The 24,921-nt window shown below is 43.1% G+C and overlaps 1 protein-coding gene across 1 annotated transcript in view; it reads left to right on the top strand.

The window, feature by feature from the left end:
• The window catches only part of LOC118964739 (lipoma-preferred partner homolog), an 89,818-nt gene extending 65,389 nt beyond the window's left edge, over positions 1 to 24,429 (top strand). Inside the window, exons 3-5 of the mRNA XM_036979089.1 lie at positions 11,585 to 11,763; positions 14,297 to 14,417; positions 24,173 to 24,429. Of these exons, the coding sequence (XP_036834984.1) occupies positions 11,585 to 11,763; positions 14,297 to 14,417; positions 24,173 to 24,301 (429 nt within the window). The 3' untranslated portion in view covers positions 24,302 to 24,429. The remainder of the gene's footprint in view (positions 1 to 11,584; positions 11,764 to 14,296; positions 14,418 to 24,172) is intronic.
• The last annotated feature ends 492 nt before the right edge of the window (positions 24,430 to 24,921 follow it).

Raw genomic sequence — 24,921 nt, 5'->3', positions numbered from 1 at the left:
GGAAGATACTCAGGGGGTATGCTCATTTGTTATAGTACAGACCTATCTCACTCTATTAAATTAATAAAAACAGGAACATTTTATATTTGGCTAGAAATTCAAAAGGAAATTATCTTAACAGAGAAAAATGTCCTCCTGTGTGCTACCTACAGTGGAGAGAACAAGTATTTGATACACTGCCGATTTTGCAGGTATTCCTACTTACAAAGCATGTAGAGGTCTGTAATTTTTATCATAGGTACACTTCAACTGTGAGAGACGGAATCTAAAACAAAAATCCAGAAAATCACATTGTTTGATTTTTAAGTAATGAATTTGCATTTGAACTATGACAGCTTCTCCATCCTAGAGAGGGAGATCAACCTATTCCAGGCCCAGGGACATGTACTAGGTGGGGATGTACGTAGTCAATGCTAGGCTTCGAGGAGACTCCTACGGTAGGTACACCTATAGCTCATCTCTTGGCAGTAGTACTGTAGACTACTTTATCTCTGACCTCAACCCAGAGTCTCTCAGAGCGTTTACAGTCAGCCAACTAACACCCCTATCAGATCACAGCAAAATCACAATCTACTTGAACAGAGCAATACTTAATCATGAGGCATCGAAGTCAAACAAACGGTATACTATTAAGAGATGCTAGGAAGGAAGGTAGTTTAGAAACCTACCAAACAACTATTTGCCAACAACAAATCCAGTCCCTCCTAGACAACTTCCTGGGCAAAATGTTTTCTTGTAATAGTGAAGGTTTAACTTCTCTAGGGTAGGGGGCAGCATTTGGAATTTTGGATGAAAAGCGTGCCCAAATTAAACTGCCCTCTACACAGGCCCAGAAGATAGGATATGCAGTAGATTTGGATGGAAAACACTCTAACGTTTCCAAAACTGTTAAAATATTGTCTGTGAGTATAACAGAACTGATTTGGCAGGTGAAAACCTGAGAAAAGTCCATTCAGGAAGTAGGATTTTCTTGTTGTTGTTGTAGTTTTCTATTCAATGCCATTACAGTATCCATAGACTTAGGAGTCAAATTGCAGTTCCTATGCACTAGATGTCAACAGTCTTTAGAAATTGTTTCAGGCTTGTATTCTGAAAAATGAGGGAGTAAGAGCAGTCTGAATGAGTGGACCCTGCCGTGTCACAGAGCGTTTTCATGCGTGCGACCGAGAGAGTGCCTTTCTTGTTTACCTTTGATATTGACAACATTATTGTCCGGTTGAAATATTAGCGATTATTTAGGCTAAAAACAACCTGAGGATTGAATATGAACATCGTTTGACATGTTTCTATGAACTTTACGGATACAATTTTGATTTTTTTTGTCTTCCTGTTGTGACTGCGTTTGAGCCTGTGGATTACTGAAGAAAACGCGCAAATAAAACTGAGGTTTTTGGATATAAAGAGACTTCATCGAACAAAAGGAACATTTATTGAATAAATGAATGTCTGCTGAGTGCAACCATTTGAAGATCATCAAAGGTAAGTGATTAATTTGTATCTCTTTCTGACTAGTGTAACTGTTCTATTTGGCTGGTTACTCTTTGTAATGATTTGTCTGCTGGGCTATGTTCTCAAATAATCGTAAGGTTTGCTTTCGCCGTAAAGCATTTTTTAAATCTGACACCGTGGTTGGATTCACAAAAAGTTAATCTTTAAACCTATGGAAAATAGTTGTATCTTTTCTGAATCTTTATAATGAGTATTTCTGTATTTGAATTTGGCGCTCTGCAATCTCACTGGATGTTGGCCAGGTGGGATGCTAGTGTCCCACATACCCCGGAGAGGTTTAACTTAGGAGTAGGAGGCCTGAACAATATATTTAACCTATCAGCAGGAAACCTAAGATAAAAACTAACAACAATGACAAATGGTTTTGATGAATAATGTAATGGAAAAGAAAGAAAGAAATTAAGGAACATATCCATCAAAAACACATAAAGACCCAGAAAATCAGAAACCTTCACTATGGTGAAACACTAAAACAATACAGAAATACACTAAGAGAAAAGAAAGAACAACAGAAAAGCAGCTCAATTAAGCATTCATTTTTTTAACCTGATCACCACAATCCACAAAAGTGGAGACAAAAATTTGAATAGTAGCGTGCGTCTGCAGCAATCTCGGGAAATAATCCTCTGCATTATCTTTAAAAGTAGACTCCAATATTTCCTCAGTGAAAACAATGTCCTGAGCAAATGTCAAATTAGCTTTTTACCAAAATACCATGGCAGACACCCTGCACACCCTTATTGACAAACAAAACAAAAGTAAAGTCTTTTCATACTTTGTTGATTTCAAAAAAAGCTTCTGACTCAATTTGGCATGAGGGTCTGCTATACAAATTGATGGAAAGTAGTGTTGGGGGGAAAGCATATGACATTATAAAATCCATGTACACAAACAACAAGTGTGCGGTTAAAATTGGCAGTAAACACAGAATTCTTTCGTCAGAGCCGTGGGGTGAGACAGGGATGCAGCTTAAGCACCACCCTCTCTAACATATATATCAACAAATTGGCGAGGGCACTAGAACTGTCTCCTGCACCTGGCCTCACCCTACTAGAATCTGAAGTCAAATGTCTACCTATCTGGTGCTTCTGTCACCATCCAAGGAGGGCCTAGATCTTCTGCACAGATTCTGTCAGACCTGGGCCCTGACAGTAAATCTCAGTAAGAACAAAAAAATGGTGTTCCAAAAAATGTGCAGTTGCCAGGAACTCAAATACAAATTCCATCAAGACACTGTTGCCCTAGAGCACACAAAAAAATGATGCATACCTCTGCCTAAACATCAGCGCCACAGGTAACTTCCACAAAGCTGTTAATGAGCTGAGAGACAATGCACGAAGGATCTTCTATGCCATCAAAAGGAACATAAAATTAGACATACCAATTAGGATCTGGCTAAAAATACTTGAATTAGTTATAAACTAGACCCTGTATTTCAAAGATAATTCGTAAAAATCCAAATAACTTCACAGAGCTTCATTTAAAGGGTTTAAACACTATTTCCCATGCTTGTTCAATGAACCATAAACAATTAATGAACATGCACCTGTGGAACGGTCGTTAAGACACTAACAGCTTACAGACGGTAGTCAATTAAGGTCACAGTTATGAAAACTTAGGACACTAAAGATGCCTTCCTACTGACGCTGAAAAACACCAAATGAAAGATGCCCAGGGCCTGTGAACATGCCTTAGGCATGCTGCAAGTAGGCATGAGGACTGCAGATGTGGCCAGAGCAATAAATTGCAATGTCCGTACTGTGAGACGCCTAAGACAGCTCTACAGGGAGACAGGACAGACAGCTGATCGTCCTCGCAGTGGTAGACCACGTATAACAACACCTGCACAGGATTGGTACATCCAAACATCACACCTGCGGGACAGGTACAGGATGGCAACAACTGCCCGAGTTACACTAGGAACGCGCAATCCCTCCATCAGTGCTCAGACTGTCCACAATAGGCTGAGAGAGGCTGGATTGAGGGCTTGTAGGCCTGTTGTAAGGCAAATCCTCACCAAACATCACCGGCAACAACGTCGCCTATGGGCACAAACCCAGCGTCGCTGGACCAGACAGGACTGGCAAAAAGTGCTATTCACTGACGAGTAGCGGATTTGTCTCACCAGGGGTGATGGTCGGATTCGTGTTTTATCGTCGAAGGAATGAGCATTACACCGAGGCCTGTACTCTGGAGCGGGATCGATTTGGATGTGGAGGGTCCGTCATGTTCTGGGGCGATGTGTCACAGCATCATCGGACTGAGCTTGTTGTCATTGCAGGCAATCTCAATGCTGTGCGTTACAGGGAAGACATCCTCCTTCCTCATATGGTACCCTTCCTGCAGGCACATCCTGACATGACCCTCCAGCATGACAATGCCACCGGCCATACTGCTCGTTCTGTGTGTGATTTCCTGCAAGACAGGAATGTCAGTGTTCTGCTATGACCAGCGAAGAGCCCGGATCTCAATCCCATTGAGCACGTCTTTGACCTGTTGGATCGGAGGGTGAGGGCTAGGGCCATTCCCCCCAGAAATGTCCTGGAACTTGCAGGTGCCTTGGTGGAAGAGTGAGGTAACATCTCACAGCAAGAACTGGCAAATATGGTGCAGTCCATGAGGAGAAGATGCACTGCAGTACTTAATGCAGCTGGTGGCCACACCAGATACTGACTGTTACTTTTGTTTTTGACCCCCTTCTTTGTTCAGGGACACTGGTGGAAGCCTTAGGAAGTGCAATATGACCCCATAGAGACTGTATATTCGATAGGAAATTACTTGAAAAACTACAATCCTCAGATTTCACACTTCCTGGTTGGATTTTATTCTCATGTTTTTGACTTCCATATGAGTTATGTTATACTCACAGACATCATTCAAACAGTTTTAGAAACTTCAGACTGTTTTCTATCCAAATCTACTAATAATATGCATATATTAACAACTGGGCCTGAGTAGTAGGCAGTTTACTCTGTGCACCTTATTCATCCAAGCTACTCAATACAGCCCCCCAGTCCCAAAGAAGTTAAAGACCTAGTAATCTTTTACATCGGTAGTAGTCAATATTTAATCGTCACTTTATTCAGTCTCATCTGAAAGTTCTAAATTCTTGGTTATCTTCACAAAGTTGAATCAGCAATACAAAATGTGGTTGAATTATTTATTTACAAAATACCTAAATAATCACACAGGATTACATCTACACAGAATGGATTGCATTGATTACTAATGATGTCATAAAGGAAAACGTCCCGGGCGGACGGAACAGATATGACGTCTGGTTACACAAAGAAAGGGGGTTGGGTTTTGAATGAAAGAGCGGGAAGACTAAGAAACAACTGGAGAAGCTGTGCTATCATAAATACAGAATCTTATGCATTCTAAATAAACGCCCGTTTGGAAAAGGAATATTTACTCTGAGCTGCGCTTCAATAGGTTGGTCATAGATGGAAGGCCGTGTTGCCCTGCAGGGATCTCTTGTCCTCTGAAGAATGTCTCTGGTGGTAAACTGGATACGTTGTAGTATCGTTGTGTGTGTTAGACTGTAGACTGTATACGTCGTCCATCCTTTCCTAGCCCACGTTTACAGCGGCTGCTGCTAACTCACTTCTGGAGTGAATAAGAGTTCAAAGTTCATACCAAGTTGTGATACTTTTAAGCTAGTGCTATAATCTGGCTGGTATAGTCGAAATTCATCCTTCCGGCGTGTCGATCTTCACCTTGAACACAATGCTAATTTCGTTAGGTTATTATCTGAGCCCTTTTAACCTAGGACCATCATGTCCTCGGAACAGAAAGTTTAATTTTCACCTACGTGTTTATATAGTGGTGAAAGATGGGCGTGTTTCATAGTTTACAACCCAGGTCTGTTCACTTGAGCAGAGGGCCTCTGAATGAGCAGAGTGGTTTTCTTATGACAAAACGTTCTCTCATTAAGAAGCTAAAATTACATTTAATCTTTTCACAAATAGTTTCATATTTAAACATTTAAATCGCACAACAATTCCATGTGAATCTGATAACTATAATGTGTAGACTTTCCACTGTAGAGTTTATGTCATCCTATCATCGGTAATAATGTCTCAGACGCCAACTGATCTGACATCATATTCATTAAGTACCAACACATATTTTCAACTGGTTGGATTACCGTAATATGGTTCAGTTTCCTTTTGATGTTCCCAGAATCTCTATGTTAACAAAGGTCTTTTCAAAAGTCAGCTCTATAGAGCAGAGAGAGAGAAACGGGGGAAGGTATTTATGGGGGTCATAAACCTCCCCCAACAGTTCAACGTCATGACAGCCCTAAACAGAGAGTACACAGTGGCAGAATACCTGACCACTGTGGCTGACCCAAATTTAAGGAAAGCTTTGACTATGTACAGACTCAGTGAGCATAGCCTTGCTATTGAGAAAGGCCGCCGTAGGCAGACATGGCTCTCAAGAGAAGACAGGCTATGTGCTCACTGCCCACAAAATGAGGTGGAAACTGAGCTGCACTTCCTAACCTCCTGCCCAATGTATGACCATATTAGAGAGACATATTTCCCTCAGATTACATAAACCCACAAATAATTCAAAAAATAATAATAATAATAATAAACTCCCATATCTACTGGGTGAAATTCCACAGTGTGCCATCACAGCAGCAAGATTTGTGACCTGTTGCCACAAGAAAAGGGCAACCAGTGAAGAACAAACACCATTGTAAATACAACCCATATTTAGATTTATTTATTTTCCCTTTTTGTACTTTAACTATTTGCACATCGTTACCACACTGTAGATAGACATAATTAACGCTGTATATAGACATAATATGACATTTGAAATGTCTTTATTCTTTTGGATCATTTTTAAGGGTAATGTTTACTGTTAATTTTTTTTTTATTGAATTGAATTGAATTGAGAGAGGCAGAGGTAGAGAGAGAGAGGCAGAGGTAGAGAGAGAGAGAGAGAGAGGCATAGGTAGAGAGAGAGAGAGAGAGAGAGAGAGAGGCAGAGGTAGAGAGAGAGAAATGCAGAGAGAAAGATGCAGAGATCCAGCAAATGCCTGAGCACAGCACAGCCCCCTCCCCATCAGCCAATCACACGGCCCATCAGTCAGCTAATTGATTATATCTCCGCCGGCTGTTTAGAGAGGGCAAATCATTGTTTATGAAATATTGGGAGTAACAAATGGCAGAGTAGATATTAAGGAGAGGGATGTCTGAGATCAGACAGAGTTGGATGGGTCTGCCACTTCCCCTGCGGGCCGCCTGCCCAGCGAGCCTTCCAGTCTGGAGGGGGGAAAACCTGCAGTCATCACAAAGTGGATGTATTTACAGTTCCCTCTGACCCACTCACCAATCAGAGAGGGGAACGGCGGTCGCTAGGCCGGTGAAAAACAACTGTGTTTGTGTTTGAGAATACACTGCTAATCAGAATCTCTCTGAGAGAGAGCGAGACATTCTATACCAGAACCACTCAACGTAGACACACATTCTAGACCAGAACCACTCAACGTAGACACACATTCTAGACCAGAACCACTCAACGTATTTAGGCTTGCCATACTTTTCAGATTTTCATTTTTAATTCATTTGTAAAAAAAAATCAATATAACACATTTATATTATGGGGTGTTGTGAGTAGGCCAGTGACACATTCTCAATTGAATTCATTTTAAATTCTGGCTGAAACAGAACAGAATGTGGAATAGGTCAAGGGGTGTGAATACTTTCTGAAGGCCTTACAGCCCTGTTTAAATGTGTATCCTGCTACCAGTCACTTTTAAGCCCTGTTTAAATGTGTATCCTGCTACCAGTCACTTTTCAGCCCTGATTAAATGTGGTATCCTGCTACCAGTCACTTTTCAGCCCTGTTTAAATGTGGTATCCTGCTACTAGTCACTTTTCAGCCCTGTTTAAATGTGTATCCTGCTACCAGTCACTTTTAAGCCCTGTTTAAATGTGGTATCCTGCTACCAGTCACTTTTAAGCCCTGTTTAAATGTGTATCCTGCTACCAGTCACTTTTCAGCCCTGTTTAAATGTGTATCCTGCTACCAGTCACTTTTCAGCCCTGTTTAAATGTGTATCCTGCTACCAGTCACTTTTCAGCCCTGTTTAAATGTGTATCCTGCTACCAGTCACTTTTCAGCCCTGTTTAAATGTGTATCCTGCTACCAGTCACTTTTCAGCCCTGTTTAAATGTGTATCCTGCTACCAGTCAATTTTCAGCCTGTTTAAATGTGTATCCTGCTACCAGTCACTTTTCAGCCCTGTTTAAATGTGTATCCTGCTACCAGTCACTTTTTTATATATAAATCAAATCAAATTTATTTGTCACATACACATGGTTAGCAGATGTTAATGAGAGTGTAGCGAAATGCTTGTGCTTCTAGTTCCTTACCTTAACCACTCCAGTACCCTGGACATTGAATAAGGTTATGGTACTGACCTGTACATACAACCACTCCAGTACCCTGGACATTGAATAAGGTACTGACTGACCTGAACCTGTTGTTGGTGAGTGAAGGTGACTCAGAGTCTGATTTCACTGTCTTATTAGTGATCACCTTTAGTTCCTTATGTGTTGTTTGTCAGAGCTCCAGACCCCCTCTCTCTCTCGTCACAGATACTGGTCATGAATGAGCCTGACTTACAGATCTAACCCAGCTCCTATTACAGAGAAATAGAGGGAGAGAAAGACTGTCCCCGAAACAGTCACGGAAGCCAACAGTAAATACACAAATTGAACACAGCCAATTTTAATTTTTATTTATTTTATTTCACCTTTATTTAACCAGGTTGAGAACAAGTTCTAATTTACAATTGCGACCTGGCCAAGATAAATCAAAGCAGTTCGACACATACAACAACACAGAGTTACACATGGAGTAAAACAAACATACAGTCAATAATACAGTATAAACAAGTCTATATACGATGTGAGCAAATTAGGTGAGATAAGGGAGGTAAAGGCAAAAAAAGGCCATGGTGGCAAAGTAAATACAATATAGCAAGTAAAACACTGGAATGGTAGATTTGCAGTGGAAGAATGTGCAAAGTGGAAATAAAAATAATGGGGTGCAAAGGAGCAAAATAAATAAATTAATTAAATACAGTAGGGAAAGAGGTAGTTGTTTGGGCTAAATTATAGGTGGGCTATGTACAGGTGCAGTAATCTGTGAGCTGCTCTGACAGTTGGTGCTTAAAGCTAGTGAGGGAGATAAGTGTTTCCAGTTTCAGAGATTTTTGTAGTTCGTTCCAGTCATTGGCAGCAGAGAACTGGAAGGAGAGGCGGCCAAAGAAAGAATTGGTTTTGGGGGTGACTAGAGAGATATACCTGATATACCAATCAGAGATCCTGATTCACAGCTAAGTCATAAGGGACATGTGCCTAAATGGCACTGATTGGTTGGCATTACAGACCCAGCAGCAGTCCATTGCGGTCACTGTGGATGGGAAACATGCGCCTCCTTACAACATGCAAACACACACACAGCACTGATTACATTATCAATGGTGGTTGTGATATGTGTATTCAAGTATTTTATCTTCTGACCCGATCAAATAGGACCAGTCTGATTCCAGTGTCTTCCATTACTCTGAAACAGGACTGGTGTCTGGCAACTGCCTTTCTTGTCTAATGATCTGTCATCATTATTTTTGTTGCCCTATATAGTAAACGATAATGTTGTTGGCGTCTTGTTTAGGGTTAGCTGAAGCCCTCAATTGCTAGCTAGCTGGTTTGCTTTGAATATTTAGCTAGCAGGAATCTTAGCGAGTCAGTTCTAGTTGAAACATTATTGAAAGCAATGCTGGCAACATGCATCAAACATGTCGTAAGGTTTACTTGATTATGAGCTAGATAGCTAGTTGGCTAGCTAGGTAGTTACCATTAGCAAGCAGGGATCTTAGCTAGGCATTTCAAGTTTAAACATTAACGAAAGCAAGCTGGCTAACACGTTGGGAGATGCTATGTATATAGCTAGTTACCTCAAAGTATCATAGCCTAGTATAATAGCAGCATAGCCTATCAAATAATGTAGCTACCTAGCTCTAGAAAAAAACGTAGCTACTCCCCAGGCCACGGTGTATGAAGCTAGCGTTGGATGGAATCCATATCCTGGCCATCAACCTTAGATTGTTGAACAACTTTATGGGGCAGCAGGTAGACTAGTGGTTAGAGTGTAGAGGAGGCAGGTAGCCCAGTGGTTAGAGTGTAGAGGAGGCAGGTAGCCCAGTGGTTAGAGTGTAGGGGTGGCAGGTAGCCCAGTGGTTAGAGTGTAGAGGCGGCAGGTAGCCCAGTGGTTAGAGTGTAGGGGTGGCAGGTAGCCTAGTGGTTAGAGTGTAGGGGCGGCAGATAGCCTAGTGGTTACAGTGTAGAGGCGGCAGGTAGCCCAGTGGTTAGAGTGTAGGGGTGGCAGGTAGCCTAGTGGTTAGAGTGTAGAGGCGGCAGGTACCCCAGTGGTTAGAGTGTAGGGGTGGCAGGTAGTCTAGTGGTTAGAGTGTAGGGGCGGCAGATAGCCTAGTGGTTAGAGTGTAGGGGCGGCAGGTAGCCTAGTGGTTAGAGTGTAGAGGAGGCAGGTAGCCTAGTGGTTAGAGTGTAGAGGAGGCAGGTAGCCCAGTGGTTAGAGTGTAGGGGTGGCAGGTAGCCCAGTGGTTAGAGTGTAGAGGCAGCAGGTAGCCCAGTGGTTAGAGTGTAGGGGTGGCAGGTAGCCCAGTGGTTAGAGTGTAGGGGCGGCAGGTAGCCTAGTGGTTAGAGTGTAGAGGAGGCAGGTAGCCTAGTGGTTAGAGTGTAGAGGAGGCAGGTAGCCCAGTGGTTAGAGTGTAGGGGTGGCAGGTAGCCCAGTGGTTAGAGTGTAGAAGCGGCAGGTAGCCCAGTGGTTAGAGTGTAGGGGTGGCAGGTAGCCCAGTGGTTAGAGTGTAGGGGCGGCAGGTAGCCCAGTGGTTAGAGTGTAGGGGTGGCAGGTAGCCTAGTGGTTAGAGTGTAGGGGCGGCAGATAGCCTAGTGGTTACAGTGTAGAGGCGGCAGGTAGCCCAGTGGTTAGAGTGTAGGGGTGGCAGGTAGCCTAGTGGTTAGAGTGTAGAGGCGGCAGGTAGCCCAGTGGTTAGAGTGTAGGGGTGGCAGGTAGCCTAGTGCTTAGAGTGTAGGGGCGGCAGATAGCCTAGTGGTTAGAGTGTAGGGGCGGCAGGTAGCCTAGTGGTTAGAGTGTAGAGGCGGCAGGTAGCCTAGTGGTTAGAGTGTAGGGGCGGCAGGTAGCCTAGTGGTTAGAGTGTAGAGGCGGCAGGTAGCCCAGTGGTTAGAGTGTAGGGGCAACAGGTAGCCTAGTGGTTAGAGTGTAGGGGCGGCAGGTAGCCTAGTGGTTAGAGTGTAGGGGCGACAGGTAGCCTGGTGGTTAGAGTGTAGGGGCGGCAGGTAGCCTAGTGGTTAGAGTGTAGAGGAGGCAGGTAGCCCAGTGGTTAGAGTGTAGGGGCTGCAGGTAGCCTAGTGGTTAGAGTGTAGGGGCAACAGGTAGCCTAGTGGTTAGAGTGTAGGGGCGGCAGGTAGCCCAGTGGTTAGAGTGTAGGGGCTGCAGGTAGCCTAGTGGTTAGAGTGTAGGGGCAACAGGTAGCCTAGTGGTTAGAGTGTAGGGGCGGCAGGTAGCCTAGTGGTTAGAGTGCAGAGGCCAGTAATCAAAAAGTTGCTTGATCGAATCCCAGAGCTGACATGGTAAAAATCTGTCGTTCTGCCCCTGAACAAGGCAGTTAACCCACTGTACCCCGTTGGTTCTCATCTGAATTTGCCTAGTTAAATAAAGGTTAAATCCCCCCCCCCATAGGAGCCCATTATTCACTCTTATTAGCCCAGTGAATTATTGTACCACATGTCCATATGGTAAGGGGTGGACCACACCATATTGCCTCTGATTAATTGACCATCATTGTCATAATGCTACATTGTCGGTTGTTTAAAGTAATGACCTCTCGTTTCTATCAAGGGAAACACATCTCCCTTGCTACATTTACACATGTTCTCCAATGACGACATCTCTTGAGTTTTCTGTTATTGAATGAGACCTTTTCCTTGTTGGTCCGTGTATGTTTCAGAACACCCTGGAGTCCTGTAACATCTGCAGTAAACCCATCATGGAGCGTATCCTGCGGGCTACAGGGAAGGCCTACCACCCACACTGCTTCACCTGTGTGGTGTGTCAACGCAGCCTGGACGGTATCCCCTTCACTGTGGACGATGCCAACCACATCCACTGCATCGACGACTTCCACAAGTAAAGGGAGCTGCGGCAAGCACACACTCACACAGAGGGACACACACAGAGGGACACACACACACACACACACAGAGGGACACACACACAGAGGGACACACACAGAGGGACACACACACACACACACACAGAGGGACACACACAGAGGAACACACACACACACTCACACAGAGGGACACACACAGAGGAACACACACACACACTCACACAGAGGGACACACACAGAGGGACACACACACACAGAGGGACACACACACACAGAGGGTCACACAAACACCCAAGTATGTTCATTTTATTGGCTAATAAATGGCCTGTACGTTAAGTTGTGAAGAGAAACGGAAGTAAAGACTTCTAACCTCACGTTCAGACAGTAAACAAGTCTTGTGAAGTAAAGACTTCTAACCTCACGTTCAGACAGTAAACGAGTCTTGTGAAGTAAAGACTTCTAACCTCACGTTCAGACAGTAAACGAGTCTTGTGAAGTAAAGACTTCTAACGTCACGTTCAGACAGTAAACGAGTCTTGTGAAGTAAAGACTTCTAACGTCACGTTCAGACAGTAAACGAGTCTTGTGAAGTAAAAACTTCTAACGTCACGTTCAGACAGTAAACGAGTCTTGTGAAGTAAAGACTTCTAACGTCACGTTCAGACAGTAAACTAGTCTTGTGAAGTAAAGACTTCTAACCTCACGTTCAGACAGTAAACGAGTCTTGTGAAGTAAAGACTTCTAACCTCACGTTCAGACAGTAAACGAGTCTTGTGAAGTAAAGACTTCTAACCTCACGTTCAGACAGTAAACGAGTCTTGTGAAGTAAAGACTTCTAACGTCACGTTCAGACAGTAAACGAGTCTTGTGAAGTAAAGACTTCTAACCTCACGTTCAGACAGTAAACAAGTCTTGTGAAGTAAAGACTTCTAACGTCACGTTCAGACAGTAAACGAGTCTTGTGAAGTAAAGACTTCTAACGTCACGTTCAGACAGTAAACGAGTCTTGGGAAGTAAAGACTTCTAACCTCACGTTCAGACAGTAAACGAGTCTTGTGAAGTAAAGACTTCTAACGTCACGTTCAGACAGTAAACGAGTCTTGTGAAGTAAAGACTTCTAACCTCACGTTCAGACAGTAAACGAGTCTTGTGAAGTAAAGACTTCTAACCTCACGTTCAGACAGTAAACGAGTCTTGTGAAGTAAAGACTTCTAACGTCACGTTCAGACAGTAAACGAGTCTTGTGAAGTAAAGACTTCTAACCTCACGTTCAGACAGTAAACAAGTCTTGTGAAGTAAAGACTTCTAACGTCACGTTCAGACAGTAAACGAGTCTTGTGAAGTAAAAAACCTGCTTGTTAATTCCTGATGACGAAGTAGCAGGGGTAGAAAGACACCAGGGCAGACTGGTCGTGTTGCCATGCCAACGCCGCTAACGGTGTGACAAGCCTGACTTCACCTGAGCAGAGTCCACACTTGTGTTTTTCACGGGAAACAGAAGTTAGGTTGAAAATACTGTGTCCCTGAAAACCTGAAGCATTCACTTTCTACCAACGCCTGACTTCAACAAAGCAGTCTGGTTGTGTTCCCATGCCAACGCCGCTAACGGTGTGACAAGCCTGACTTCACCTAAGCAGTCTTTGGTCGCGTTCCCATGCCAATGCCGTTAACGATGTGACAAGCCTGACTTCAACAAAGCAGTCTGGTCGTGTTCCCATGCCAACGCCGCTAACGGTGTGACAAGCCTGACTTCAACAAAGCAGTCCGGTTGTGTTCCCATGCCAACGCCGCTAACGGTGTGACAAGCCTGACTTCAACAAAGCAGTCTGGTCGTGTTCCCCTGCGCAGACGTTTCACATATCAACCAAAGGTTGCGTGCCACGTCATCATCTGTGTCATCGACTGACAGATTGCTATGACATATGATGTGGTTAACTGATATGTAAAATACTTATCCAGGCGCTGTAATATCTGGCGTCAGCAACGCCTGGGCAGAAGATTGCACCCTTTGTCAACGAACAGATGAGGCTGTTTTCACCAACCCACTAACCAACTCACTTCCTGGTTCTGAGCCAATGACAAAGCCACCACCCACCTCACTTCCTGGTTCTGAGCCAATCACAAAGCCACCACCCACCTCACTTCCTGATTCTGAGCCAATCACAAAGCCACCAGCCGTCTCACTTCCTGGTTCTGATCAATCACAAAGCCACCACACACTTCACTTCCTGATTCTGAGCCAATCACAAAGACTCCACCCATCTCACTTTTCTGGTTCTGAGCCAATCACCAAGCCACCTCACTTCTTGATTCTGATGTATGTCTTTAGTTCAGTCACCTGCAGTTAGAAGATCACTAATTGATTACACAGTTTATTTGTATTCATAGGTACATTCAAATGTTTTCTCTCCCTCTCCCCTCTCCCCTCTGTCTCTCTCCCTCTCCCCTCTCCCCTCTGTCTCTCTCCCTCTCCCCTCTGCCTCTCTCTCCTCTCTCTGTCCCCCTCCCCTCTACTACTCCTCTGTCTTTCCCATCCTCCCCTATTAGAAAGTTTGCCCCTCGTTGCAGTGTGTGTTCTGAGCCCATCATGCCAGCTCCAGGCCAGGAAGAGACTGTTCGTATCGTGGCCTTGGATCGAGACTTCCACGTGCAGTGTTACCGCTGTGAGGTGTGTATCTACTATACAGTGTTACCTCTACTTTACAGTGTTACCTCTACTTTACAGTGTTACCTCTACTTTACAGTGTTACCGTGTTACTTCTACTTTACAGTGTTACCTCTACTGTACAGTGTTACCTCTACTTTACAGTGTTACCTCTACTTTACAGTGTTATCGCTACTGTACAGTGTTACCTCTACTTTACAGTGTTACCTCTACAGTGTTATCTCTACTTTACAGTGTTATCTCTACTTTACAGTGTTACCTCTACTTTACAGTGGTACCTCTACTTTACAGTGTTACCGTGTTACCTCTACTTTACAGTGTTACCTCTACTGTACAGTGTTACCTCTACTATACAGTGTTACAGTGTTACCTCTACTTTACAGTGTTACCTCTACTGTACAGTGTTACCTCTACTATACAGTGTTACAGTGTTACCTCTACTTTACAGTGTTACCTCTACTTTACAGTGTTATCGCTACTGTACAGTGTTACCTCTACTTTACAGTGTTACCTCTACTTTACAGTGTTATCTCTACTTTACAGTGTTACCGTGTTACCTCTACTTTACAGTGTTACCTCTACTGTACATTGTTACCTCTACTTTACAGTGTTATCGCTACTGTACAGTGTTACCTCTACTTTACAGTGTTACCTCTACAGTGTTACCTCTACTTTACAGTGGTACCTCTACTTTACATTGTTACCGTGTTACCTCTACTTTACAGTGTTACCTCTACTGTACAGTGTTACCTCTACTTTACAGTGTTACCTCTAATTTACAGTGTTATCTCTACTTTACAGTGTTACCGTGTTACCTCTACTTTACAGTGTTATCTCTACTTTACAGTGTTACCTCTACTTTACAGTGTTACCTCTACAGTGTTACCTCTACTTTACAGTGTTATCGCTACTGTACAGTGTTACCTATACTTTACAGTGTTACCTCTACTTTACAGTGTTACCTCTACAGTGTTATCTCTACTTTACAGTGTTATCTCTACTTTACAGTGTTACCTCTACTTTACAGTGTTACCTCTACAGTGTTATCTCTAATGTACAGTGTTACCTCTACTTTACAGTGTTACCTCTACTTTACAGTGTTACCTCTACAGTGTTATCTCTATTGTACAGTGTTACCTCTACTTTACAGTGTTACCTCTGCTATACAGTGTTACCTCTACTTTACAGTGTTACCTCTACTTTACAGTGTTATCTCTACTTTACAGTGTTACCTCTACTTTACAGTGTTACCTCTACTTTACAGTGTTACAGTGTTACCTCTACCATGATACCTCTAATATATGATAAAGTCCTAACCATGTTTAATATATGATAAAGTCCTAACCATGTTTAATATATGATAAAGTCCTAACCATGTTTAATATATGATAAAGTCCTAACCTCCATGTTTAATATATGATAAAGTCCTAACCATGTTTAATATATGATCAGTGAAAAAGTCCATATTGCAAATGTACGGTCCCTTACTAGACGTCCGAAATCGTTTGTAAAATTCGCGGTCGGCGTCGGGCCGTGCGGTAGGGCCGGACCTACCGGGAAGTCATCGAATGAACTTTGTCGGACGTTCGGTTTCCGTTTAATAAAATAAACAAGTTTCGGACCGTTTTTCCGCCATCCCGGAAATTCCCACCAGATGGCATACGGAATCATATGGCAATTTGGCAAAACATCACGAGTCACGACGGGGCCTTATCTCAAAAACGGAAAATATTTCGAAGCCGAAACTTGGTGAGCGTAGGTTTGGCATAATGGGCAGTTGGCCCCGAACGGGATGGCGTCTAGGCCTCAACGGTTTTTGAGTTACGGACATTTTTTTGGGATTAAAGGCTTAAAATGGAAATAGATAAATTATTTTTCCACTTCAGGTCAAAGTCAAGGAGCCTCCGGTGTCAATAAAAAAAGAACCAGCCATTTATCTATCGTCATTTAAGAGAAACGGAACAATGACAAATTGGTGATGGTCACAAATAGGCGTTTTTTTTTTTCAACGGTTACAGATCCAGTTGCAGGGTGTTCATACGAATCTTTTTAAAGTGTGCTGCGGAGCTCTGCGACATTTCTGTGATTTTCTATGATTTTCTGAAATAACACAATAACTCAGTTCTTAACGTAAAGACTTAAAACTCAGGATTATGTAAAGGCATACCCCAATCAGGATATGAGTTTATTTATAGCTTCCTGTGCCAACCAGAAGTGCCTTAAATGGTGTCATAGTGGCTGTTTCCAAGGGTTAAAAAGGTCAGATCTTTTCAAAACTTCATATGTGTGATTAGGCAACCCCCATAAACTGTAAGTCAGTCATTTCTCCCAACAGATGTCAAAGAAAAGCTCTCACACACACACACACAGCAAGGATGGAGTGACAAAGCGCGGTGCTTAAAGACACAGAGAGCAGGCAATGCAATGCATTACCATAATCCCTAGGCCGTGCCGAGTTCAACGAGATATCCCGCTTGACCGTAGCTCGCTCGGTCTAGGCGCAGCGACCATTAGAATAGTAGGCCCAAAATGAAGCCTGCCCCACAATGTCATTTGCTTTTGGGTGACAGTGAGAGAACCGTTAGGGTGAGAAGAAAAATTCCACCACAGGAATGTTCCTAAGGTCCTCCCGATCTGAACAAGCCTAACCTTGACCGTGTGGCATTAACCCTTCACAGTAAAACAGGGTTTTTTGATCTCACAGATTACAGTGACATCTCTCCCCATAGGAATACATTGCCTGCACCACAAAATTCAACCTGAAGCCTATATGGGTTATGAATGCCGTATGAACCTGTCTTCGGTACCAGTCCATCAGGCCACTATGAGGTCTACCTGTGTCGAATCTAAGCTTCCTGGACCAACCGGAAGTGGTTAAAATGCCCCTAAAAGTGTATATCCATACCCTGCCTGCAGTTTGACAGACATAGTGCATTCAGGCCTGTGTAAATCAGTCAATTCTTAACGTAAAGACTTAAAACTCAGGATTCTGTAAAAGCATACCCCAATGAGGATATGTGGTGACTTATAGCTTCCTGTGCCAACCGGAAGTGCCATAATTGGTGTCTCAGGGGCTGTTTCGAAGGGTTAAAAAAGTCAGATCTGTCCAAAACTTCATATATGTGATTAGGCAACCCCCATGAACTGTAAATCAGTCATTTTTCCCCAAAAAAATCAAAGGAAAAAAAATCGCACTAAAACACAACTTGGATGGAGGGACGTATTGGGGTGCGTAGAGACAGACAGTGGCTGCAATAGTTAGCTTTGTTGGAGCTACAAAAGAACCGTCAGACCTAGAGTTCCGAAACTTTAGAAACCTGTTCTAGACCTCCGGTCGATGGTGCGTGGTGAGTTACGTGGCTCTAGACGGTTCTCGGACCGAGAAACAGCCTCGTACATTTGCAATAACTTCAATTCATTTTGACCATTACGAAAATGACGACGTTTAGAAAAGTCTCAGAGACGCAAGGCTAGGTGCATTGAAACCGGCTCGGCCCATAGAGACGGACCCCAACGTTTCTGTCCGATAGCTCGTTCAAGGACCCCGTAGCAAGGCATGGAAAAAAGTGGATTTTCAGCACCAATTAGGGTTTTTCTCGGACACCAAATGACCTATCGAGCTGAAACTCGGGATTCGGGGTCGCCTCACATAGGACTTCACATAATGTCCGAACTGGACCCGCAGCTAGAACGTAACTATGTGTTTTTTATTATGTTTTAAACTAAAGGCGCTGTGAATTACGGGACTGCTCTGACATATATGATAGTTGGCTTCTAAATGAGTAGGAAAAAGTGGGTTTGGTGTCATAATGACATCTAATTGACTGATGGACACTGACTTGCTAGTTGACTTTTGTGCATTTGCAATATGTTTAAACGGAGAGGGACCATCACCAAAATGGCATTCTGAAATCAACACAAAAAATGGCATCACCATAGTCTCCAGACTGTGCTGAGTTCAACGAGCTATCCCGCTTGACCGTAGCTCGCTCGGTCTAAGCGCAACGACCATTAGAAAAGTAGGCCCAAAATGAAGCCTGCCCCACAATGTCATTTGCTTTTGGGTGACAGTGAGAGAACCGTTAGGGTGAGAAGAAAAATTCCACCACATGAATGTTCCTAAGGTCCTCCCGATTTGTGCAAGCCTAACCTTGACCGTGTGGCATTAACCCTTAACAGTAAAACAGTGTTTTTTGATCTCACAGATTACAGTGTCATCTCTCCCCATAGGAATACATTGCCTGCACCACAAAATTCAACCTGAAGCCTATATAGGTTATGAATGCCGTATGAACCTGTTCGGTACCAGTCCATCAGGCCACTATGAGGTCTACCTGTGTTGATTCTAAGCTTCCTGGACCAACCGGAAGTGGTTAAAATGCCCCTAAAAGTGAATATCCATACCCTGCCTGCAGTTTGATAGACATGGTGCATTCAACCCTGTGTAGATCAGTCAATTCTTAACGTAAAGACTTAAAACTCAGGATTCTGTAAGTGGCCATGTCAATCAAGACATGTGTTGACTTATAGCTTCCTGTGCCAACCGGAAGTGCCATAATTGGTTTCTCAGGGGCTGTTTCGAAGGGTTAAAAAAGTCAGATCTGTCCAAAACTTCATATATGTGATTAGGCAACCCCCATGAACTGTAAATCAGTCATTTTTCCCCAAAAAAATCAAAGGAAAAAAAAATCACACTAAAACACAACTTGGAAGTAGGGACGTATTGGGGTGCGTAGAGACAGACAGTGGCTGCAATAGTTAGCTTTGTTCGAGCTAAAAAAGAACGGTCAGACCTAGAGTTCCGAAACTTTAGAAACCTGTTCTAGACCTCCTGTCGATGGTGCGTGGTGAGTTACGTGGCTCTAGAACCGAGAAACAGCCTCGTACATTTGCAATACTTTCAATTCATTTTTGCATCACGAAAATGACGACGTTTAGAAAAGTCTCAGAGACACAAGGCTAGGTGCGTTGAAACCGGCTCGGCCCATAGAGACGGACCCCAACGTTTCTGTCCGATAGCTCGTTCAAGGACCCCGTAGCAAGGCATGGAAATAAGTGGATTTTCAGCACCAATTAGGGTTTTTCTCGGACACCAAATGACCTATCGAGCCGAAACTCGGGATTCGGGGTCGCCTCACATAGGCCTTCACATAATGTCCGAACTGGACCCGCAGCTAGAACGTAACTATGTGTTTTACCTTTTTATTATGTTTTCAACTGAAGGCGCTGTGAATTATGGGCCTGCTCTGACATATGTGATAGTTGGCTACTAAATGAGTAGGAAAAAGTGGGTTTGGTGTCAATTGATATCCGTTTGGTGTCATAATGACATCTAATTGACTGATGGACACTGACTTGCTAGTTGACTTTTGTACATTTGCAATATGTTTAAACGGAGAGGGACCATCACCAAAATGGCATTCTGAAATCAACACAAAAAATGGCATCACCATAGTCTCCAGACTGTGCCGAGTTCAACGAGACGCCCCGCTTGACCGTAGCTCGTTCTGAGTGCAGCGAACTTGAAAAAAAGAAGGCCCAAAATGAAGCCTGCCCCACAATGTCATTTGATTTTGGGTGGCAGTGAGAGAACCGTTAGGGTGAGAAGCACAATTCGACCTCAGGTACGTTCCTGAGGTCCTCCCGATCCGTGCAAGCCTAACCTTGACCGTGTGGCATTAACCCTTCACAGTAAAAAGAAGGTGTTTACTTGAAACAGCTTGCTTTGACTTCTCTCCCCATAGGAATACATTGCCTGCACCTCTAAATTCAACCTGAAGCCTATGTGGGTTATGAATGCCTTATGAACCTGTCTTCTATGACAGTCCATCAGGCCACTATGAGGTCTACCTGTGTCGAATCTAAGCTTCCTGGAGCAACCGGATGTGGTTAAAATGCCCCTAAAAGTGTTTACCCATACACTGCCTGCAGTTTGATCGACATAGTGCATTCAACCCTGTGTAGATCAGTCAATTCTTAACGTAAAGACTTAAAACTCAGGATTCTGTAATTCTGTAACACTCTCTGTTTCGAAGGGTTAAAAAAGTCACATCTCTCCAAAACTTCATATGTGTGACTAGGTAACCCTTCTGAACTGTAAATCAGTCATTAATCCCAACAGATGTCAAAGAAAAGCTCCCTCACACACACGCAGGAAGGATGGAGTGATAAAGTGCGGTGCTTAAAGACACAGAGAGCAGGAAATGGCATTACCATAATCCCTAGGCCGTACCGAGTTCAACGAGATATCCCGCTTGACCGTAGCTCGCTCGGTCTAGGCGCAGCGACCATTAGAATAGTAGGCCCAAAATGAAGCCTGCCCCACAATGTCATTTGATTTTGGGTGAGAGTGAGAGAACCGTTAGAGTGAGAAGAAAAATTCCACCACAGGAATGTTCCTAAGGTCCTCCCGATCCGTGCAAGCCTAACCTTGACCGTGTGGCATTAACCCTTAATAGTTTAAAGAAGGTGTTTACATCAAACAGTTTGCATTGACTTCTCTCCCCATAGGAATACATTGCCTGCACCCCTAATTTCAACCTGAAGTCTATATGGGTTATGAATGCCGTATGAACCTGTCTTAGGTACCAGTCCATCAGGCCACTATGAGGTCTACCTGTGTTGATTCTAAGCTTCCTGGACCAACCGGAAGTGGTTAAAATGCACCTAAAAGTGTATATCCATACCCTGCCTGCAGTTTGACAGACATAGTGCATTCAAGCCTGTGTAAATCAGTCAGTTCTTAACGTAAGGACTTAAAACTCAGGATTCTGTAACAGCATACCCCAATGAGGATATGTGTTGATTTATAGCTTCCTGTGCCAACCGGAAGTGCCATAATTGGTGTCTCAGGCGCTGTTTCGAGGGGTTAAAAAAGTCTGATCTTGCCAAAACTTCATATGTGTGATTAGGCAACCCCCATGAACTGTAAATCAGTCATTTTTCCCAAAAAAATTCAAAGGAAAAAAAAATCACACTAAAACACAACTTGGAAGGAGGGACGTATTGGGGTGCGTAGAGACAGACAGTGGATGCAATAGTTAGCTTTGTTGGAGCTAAAAAAGAACCGTCAGACCTAGAGTTCCGAAACTTTAGAAACCTGTTCTAGACCTCCCGTCGATGGTGCGTGGTGAGTTACGTGGCTCTAGAAGGTTCTCGAACCGAGAAACAGCCTCGTACATTTGCAATACTTTCAATTCATTTTTGCATCACAAAAATGACGACATTTAGAAATGTCCCAGAGTCGCAAGACTAGGTGCATTGCGAACGTCTCGGCCCATATAGACAGACCCCAACGTTTCTGCCCGATCGCTCATTCAAGGACCCCGTAGCAAGTCATGGAAAATAGTGGATTTTCAGCACCAATTAGGGTTTTTCTCGGACACCAAATGACCTATCGAGCCGAAACTTGGGATTCGGGGTCACCTCAGCTAGGCCAACACATAACATAAGAAATGGACCCGCAGCTAGAACGTAACTACGTGTTTTATGTTTTTTTTATGGTTTGAACCGAAGGCGTTGTGAATTTTGGGCCAGCTCTGAAGTATGTAATAGTTGGCTACTAAACGAGTTGGAAAAAGTGGGTTTGGTGTCAGTTTGTATCAGTTTGGTGGTCAGAATGATATCCAATTGACTGATGGACTCTTGTCCACTCGACTCTTGTACATTTGCAATATGTGTAAACAGTGAGGTACCATCACCAAAAGCGACATTCTGAAATCTACCCTAACGAGCGATTGAGATGAACCAGAATCACTGCAAAGCCATCCCGAGTTCATCGGGCCAGTCAATTTCACATTCCTGCAGGATTTTTATAGCATGACAAATTCGTGATGGTACCTGCCCATTGAAACATATTGCAAATGCACAGTGACTTTGAAAAAGTAAGGAAACATAAACAAATGGACATAATGAAATCAACATTTTTTTTAGTTATGGGTGACCAGTTGCACGTGCATTTGCAATATGATTCTATAGTGAAAAAACATCACCAAAAGCGACATTCTGAAATCAACCCAAACGAGCGATTGAGATGACCCAGAATCACTGCAAAGCCATCCCGAGTTCATCGGGCCAGTAAATTTCACATTCCTGCAGGATTTTTATAGCATGACAAATTCGTGATGGTACCTGCCCATTGAAACATATTGCAAATGCACAGTGACTTTGAAAAAGTAAGGAAACATAAACAAAAAAAATAAAAATAAATTTTTTTGGGGTTACCAGTTGCATATTTTAGATCACCAGTTGCACATTTCAGATCACCAGTTGCACGGAGGAAAATCGTTACTTTTGACTTTGACTTTTGACTTCCTATGACATCATATTGCAAATGGAGAAAACATATGCCTTATGCACAAGTAAAACAAAAAGAAATATGATAATACAAGTTGACAAAGGTATAGTTTGAGCAAAGTAAAGTTTGAATTTTGAGCATGACAAATTCGTGATGGTACCTGCCCATTAAAACATATTGCAAATGCACAGTGACTTTGAAAAAGTAAGGAAACATAAACAAAAAAAATCCAAAAATTTTTTTTGGGGTTACCAGTTGCATATTTTAGATCACCAGTTGCACATTTCAGGTCACCAGTTGCACATTTCAGATCACCAGTTGCACATTTCAGATCACCAGTTGCACGGAGGAAAATCATTACTTTTGACTTTTGACTTCCTATGAAATCATATTCCAAATGGAGAAAACATGTGCCTTATGCACAAGTAAAAAAAAAATATATATATGATAATAAAGTATGACTAAAGTATGTTGATAAAGTTCTTATACATGTGTAATTGACACAAAAATCGAAAGAATTTTGAAAAACGGTCCAGAAAGCACTTTTTTAAGGACGTGTGACGTTTTTTACCAAATTTTGACATTTTTGACTTTTGACTTTTGACTTCCTATGAAATCATATTGCAAATGGACAAAACATATGCCTTATGCGCATGTAATTAAAAAAAAAATAATTATGATGGCAAAAGTATATTCATACAGTTCTTACACATGTGTAATTGACAAAAAAATCGAAAGAATTTCGAAAAAAGGTCCAGAAAGCACTTTTTTAAGGGGTGATAAGTTTTTTTTTTTTAAATCCTTTTTTCAAAATTTTGCTTTTGGATGTTGACTTGGGTTGCATTTGCAATATGAAAAGCCCCGGTGGAACGCACACTATTGGATTTTTGAAGTGTTACAATTGGCAATTGCCATATGGCATTTGCAATATACTTTGCATGAATCAACGCCAAATTGGGTGGTATTGGACATCGTGTATATGGTTTGTCCAATGCCAATATTTTGCCATTCATTTTTGTCCAAATCAGGGGGGTATTCCCTTACCTCCATGTTTAATATATGATAAAGCCCTAACCTCCATGTTTAATATATGATAAAGTCCCAACCATGTTTAATATATGATAAAGTTGAACCGGGATCTGTTTCCAGCCATCCACTCTGGTCACCTTTATGGTCTCCCCTCTACGAGCTGAAAATAGCCTTGTTCCCTGTTTGCATCCTAACAAAGCCATGCACACAGACTCACAAAACACTGGTCTTTGTTCATGTGTATCAGGACTTTGTGTGTGTGATGCGCAGGTGTGTGTAACCATATGACATTGTCTGTGTGTGTGTCTGTTTGTGTGTGTGTGTGTGTGTGTTTGTCTGCGTGTGTGTGTGTGTGTCTCCCTGTGTGTGTGTGTGTGTGTGTGTGTGTCTCCCTGTGTGTGTGTGTGTGTGTGTGTGTGTGTCTCCTCTTCAGGACTGTGGTTCTCTGCTGTCTGAAGGGGACAACCAGGGTTGTTACCCCCTGGACGGACATGTCCTCTGTAAGAGCTGTAACACCAGCCGTATCCAGGCCCTCACCGCCAAGGCTACCACTGACCTCTGAACCCAAGATACCCTGTTGTTCCCGCTGTCTGCTCCCATAGCCCTGCTTGGCTGGCTGCAGCACGCACACACACACACACGCACGCACACACACACACACACGCACGCACACACACACACACACACACACACACACACACACAGAGAGACACAGACACACACACACACACACACACGCACACACACACACACACACACACACACACACACACACACACACACACACACACACAGAGAGACAAACACACGCACACACACACACAGACACACACACACACACACACACACACACACACACAGAGACACAGACACACACACACGCACACACACACACGCACACACACACACACACACACACACACACAGAGAGAGACACACACACACACACACACACACACACAGAGACACAGACGCACACACACATAAAGAGACATACACACGTTCAGATACACACCTACATATATGCACACACTAAGCCAGCTTCTCTCTTGCACACACAGCTATGAACATTATGAAAAATATGAATATTATGAAATTGCTAAACAAGGGATAAACAACGATTGTGATGTCCCTGAAATGATGACGATCTCGGTACAAGCAGCACTGAAGAGGCCTGATGTC

The sequence above is a fragment of the Oncorhynchus mykiss genome, chromosome 5, assembly GCF_013265735.2.
Source record: "Oncorhynchus mykiss isolate Arlee chromosome 5, USDA_OmykA_1.1, whole genome shotgun sequence".
In the NCBI taxonomy this organism is placed as follows: Eukaryota; Metazoa; Chordata; class Actinopteri; order Salmoniformes; family Salmonidae; genus Oncorhynchus; species Oncorhynchus mykiss.
This window is presented reverse-complemented; position numbering and strand designations above follow the sequence as displayed.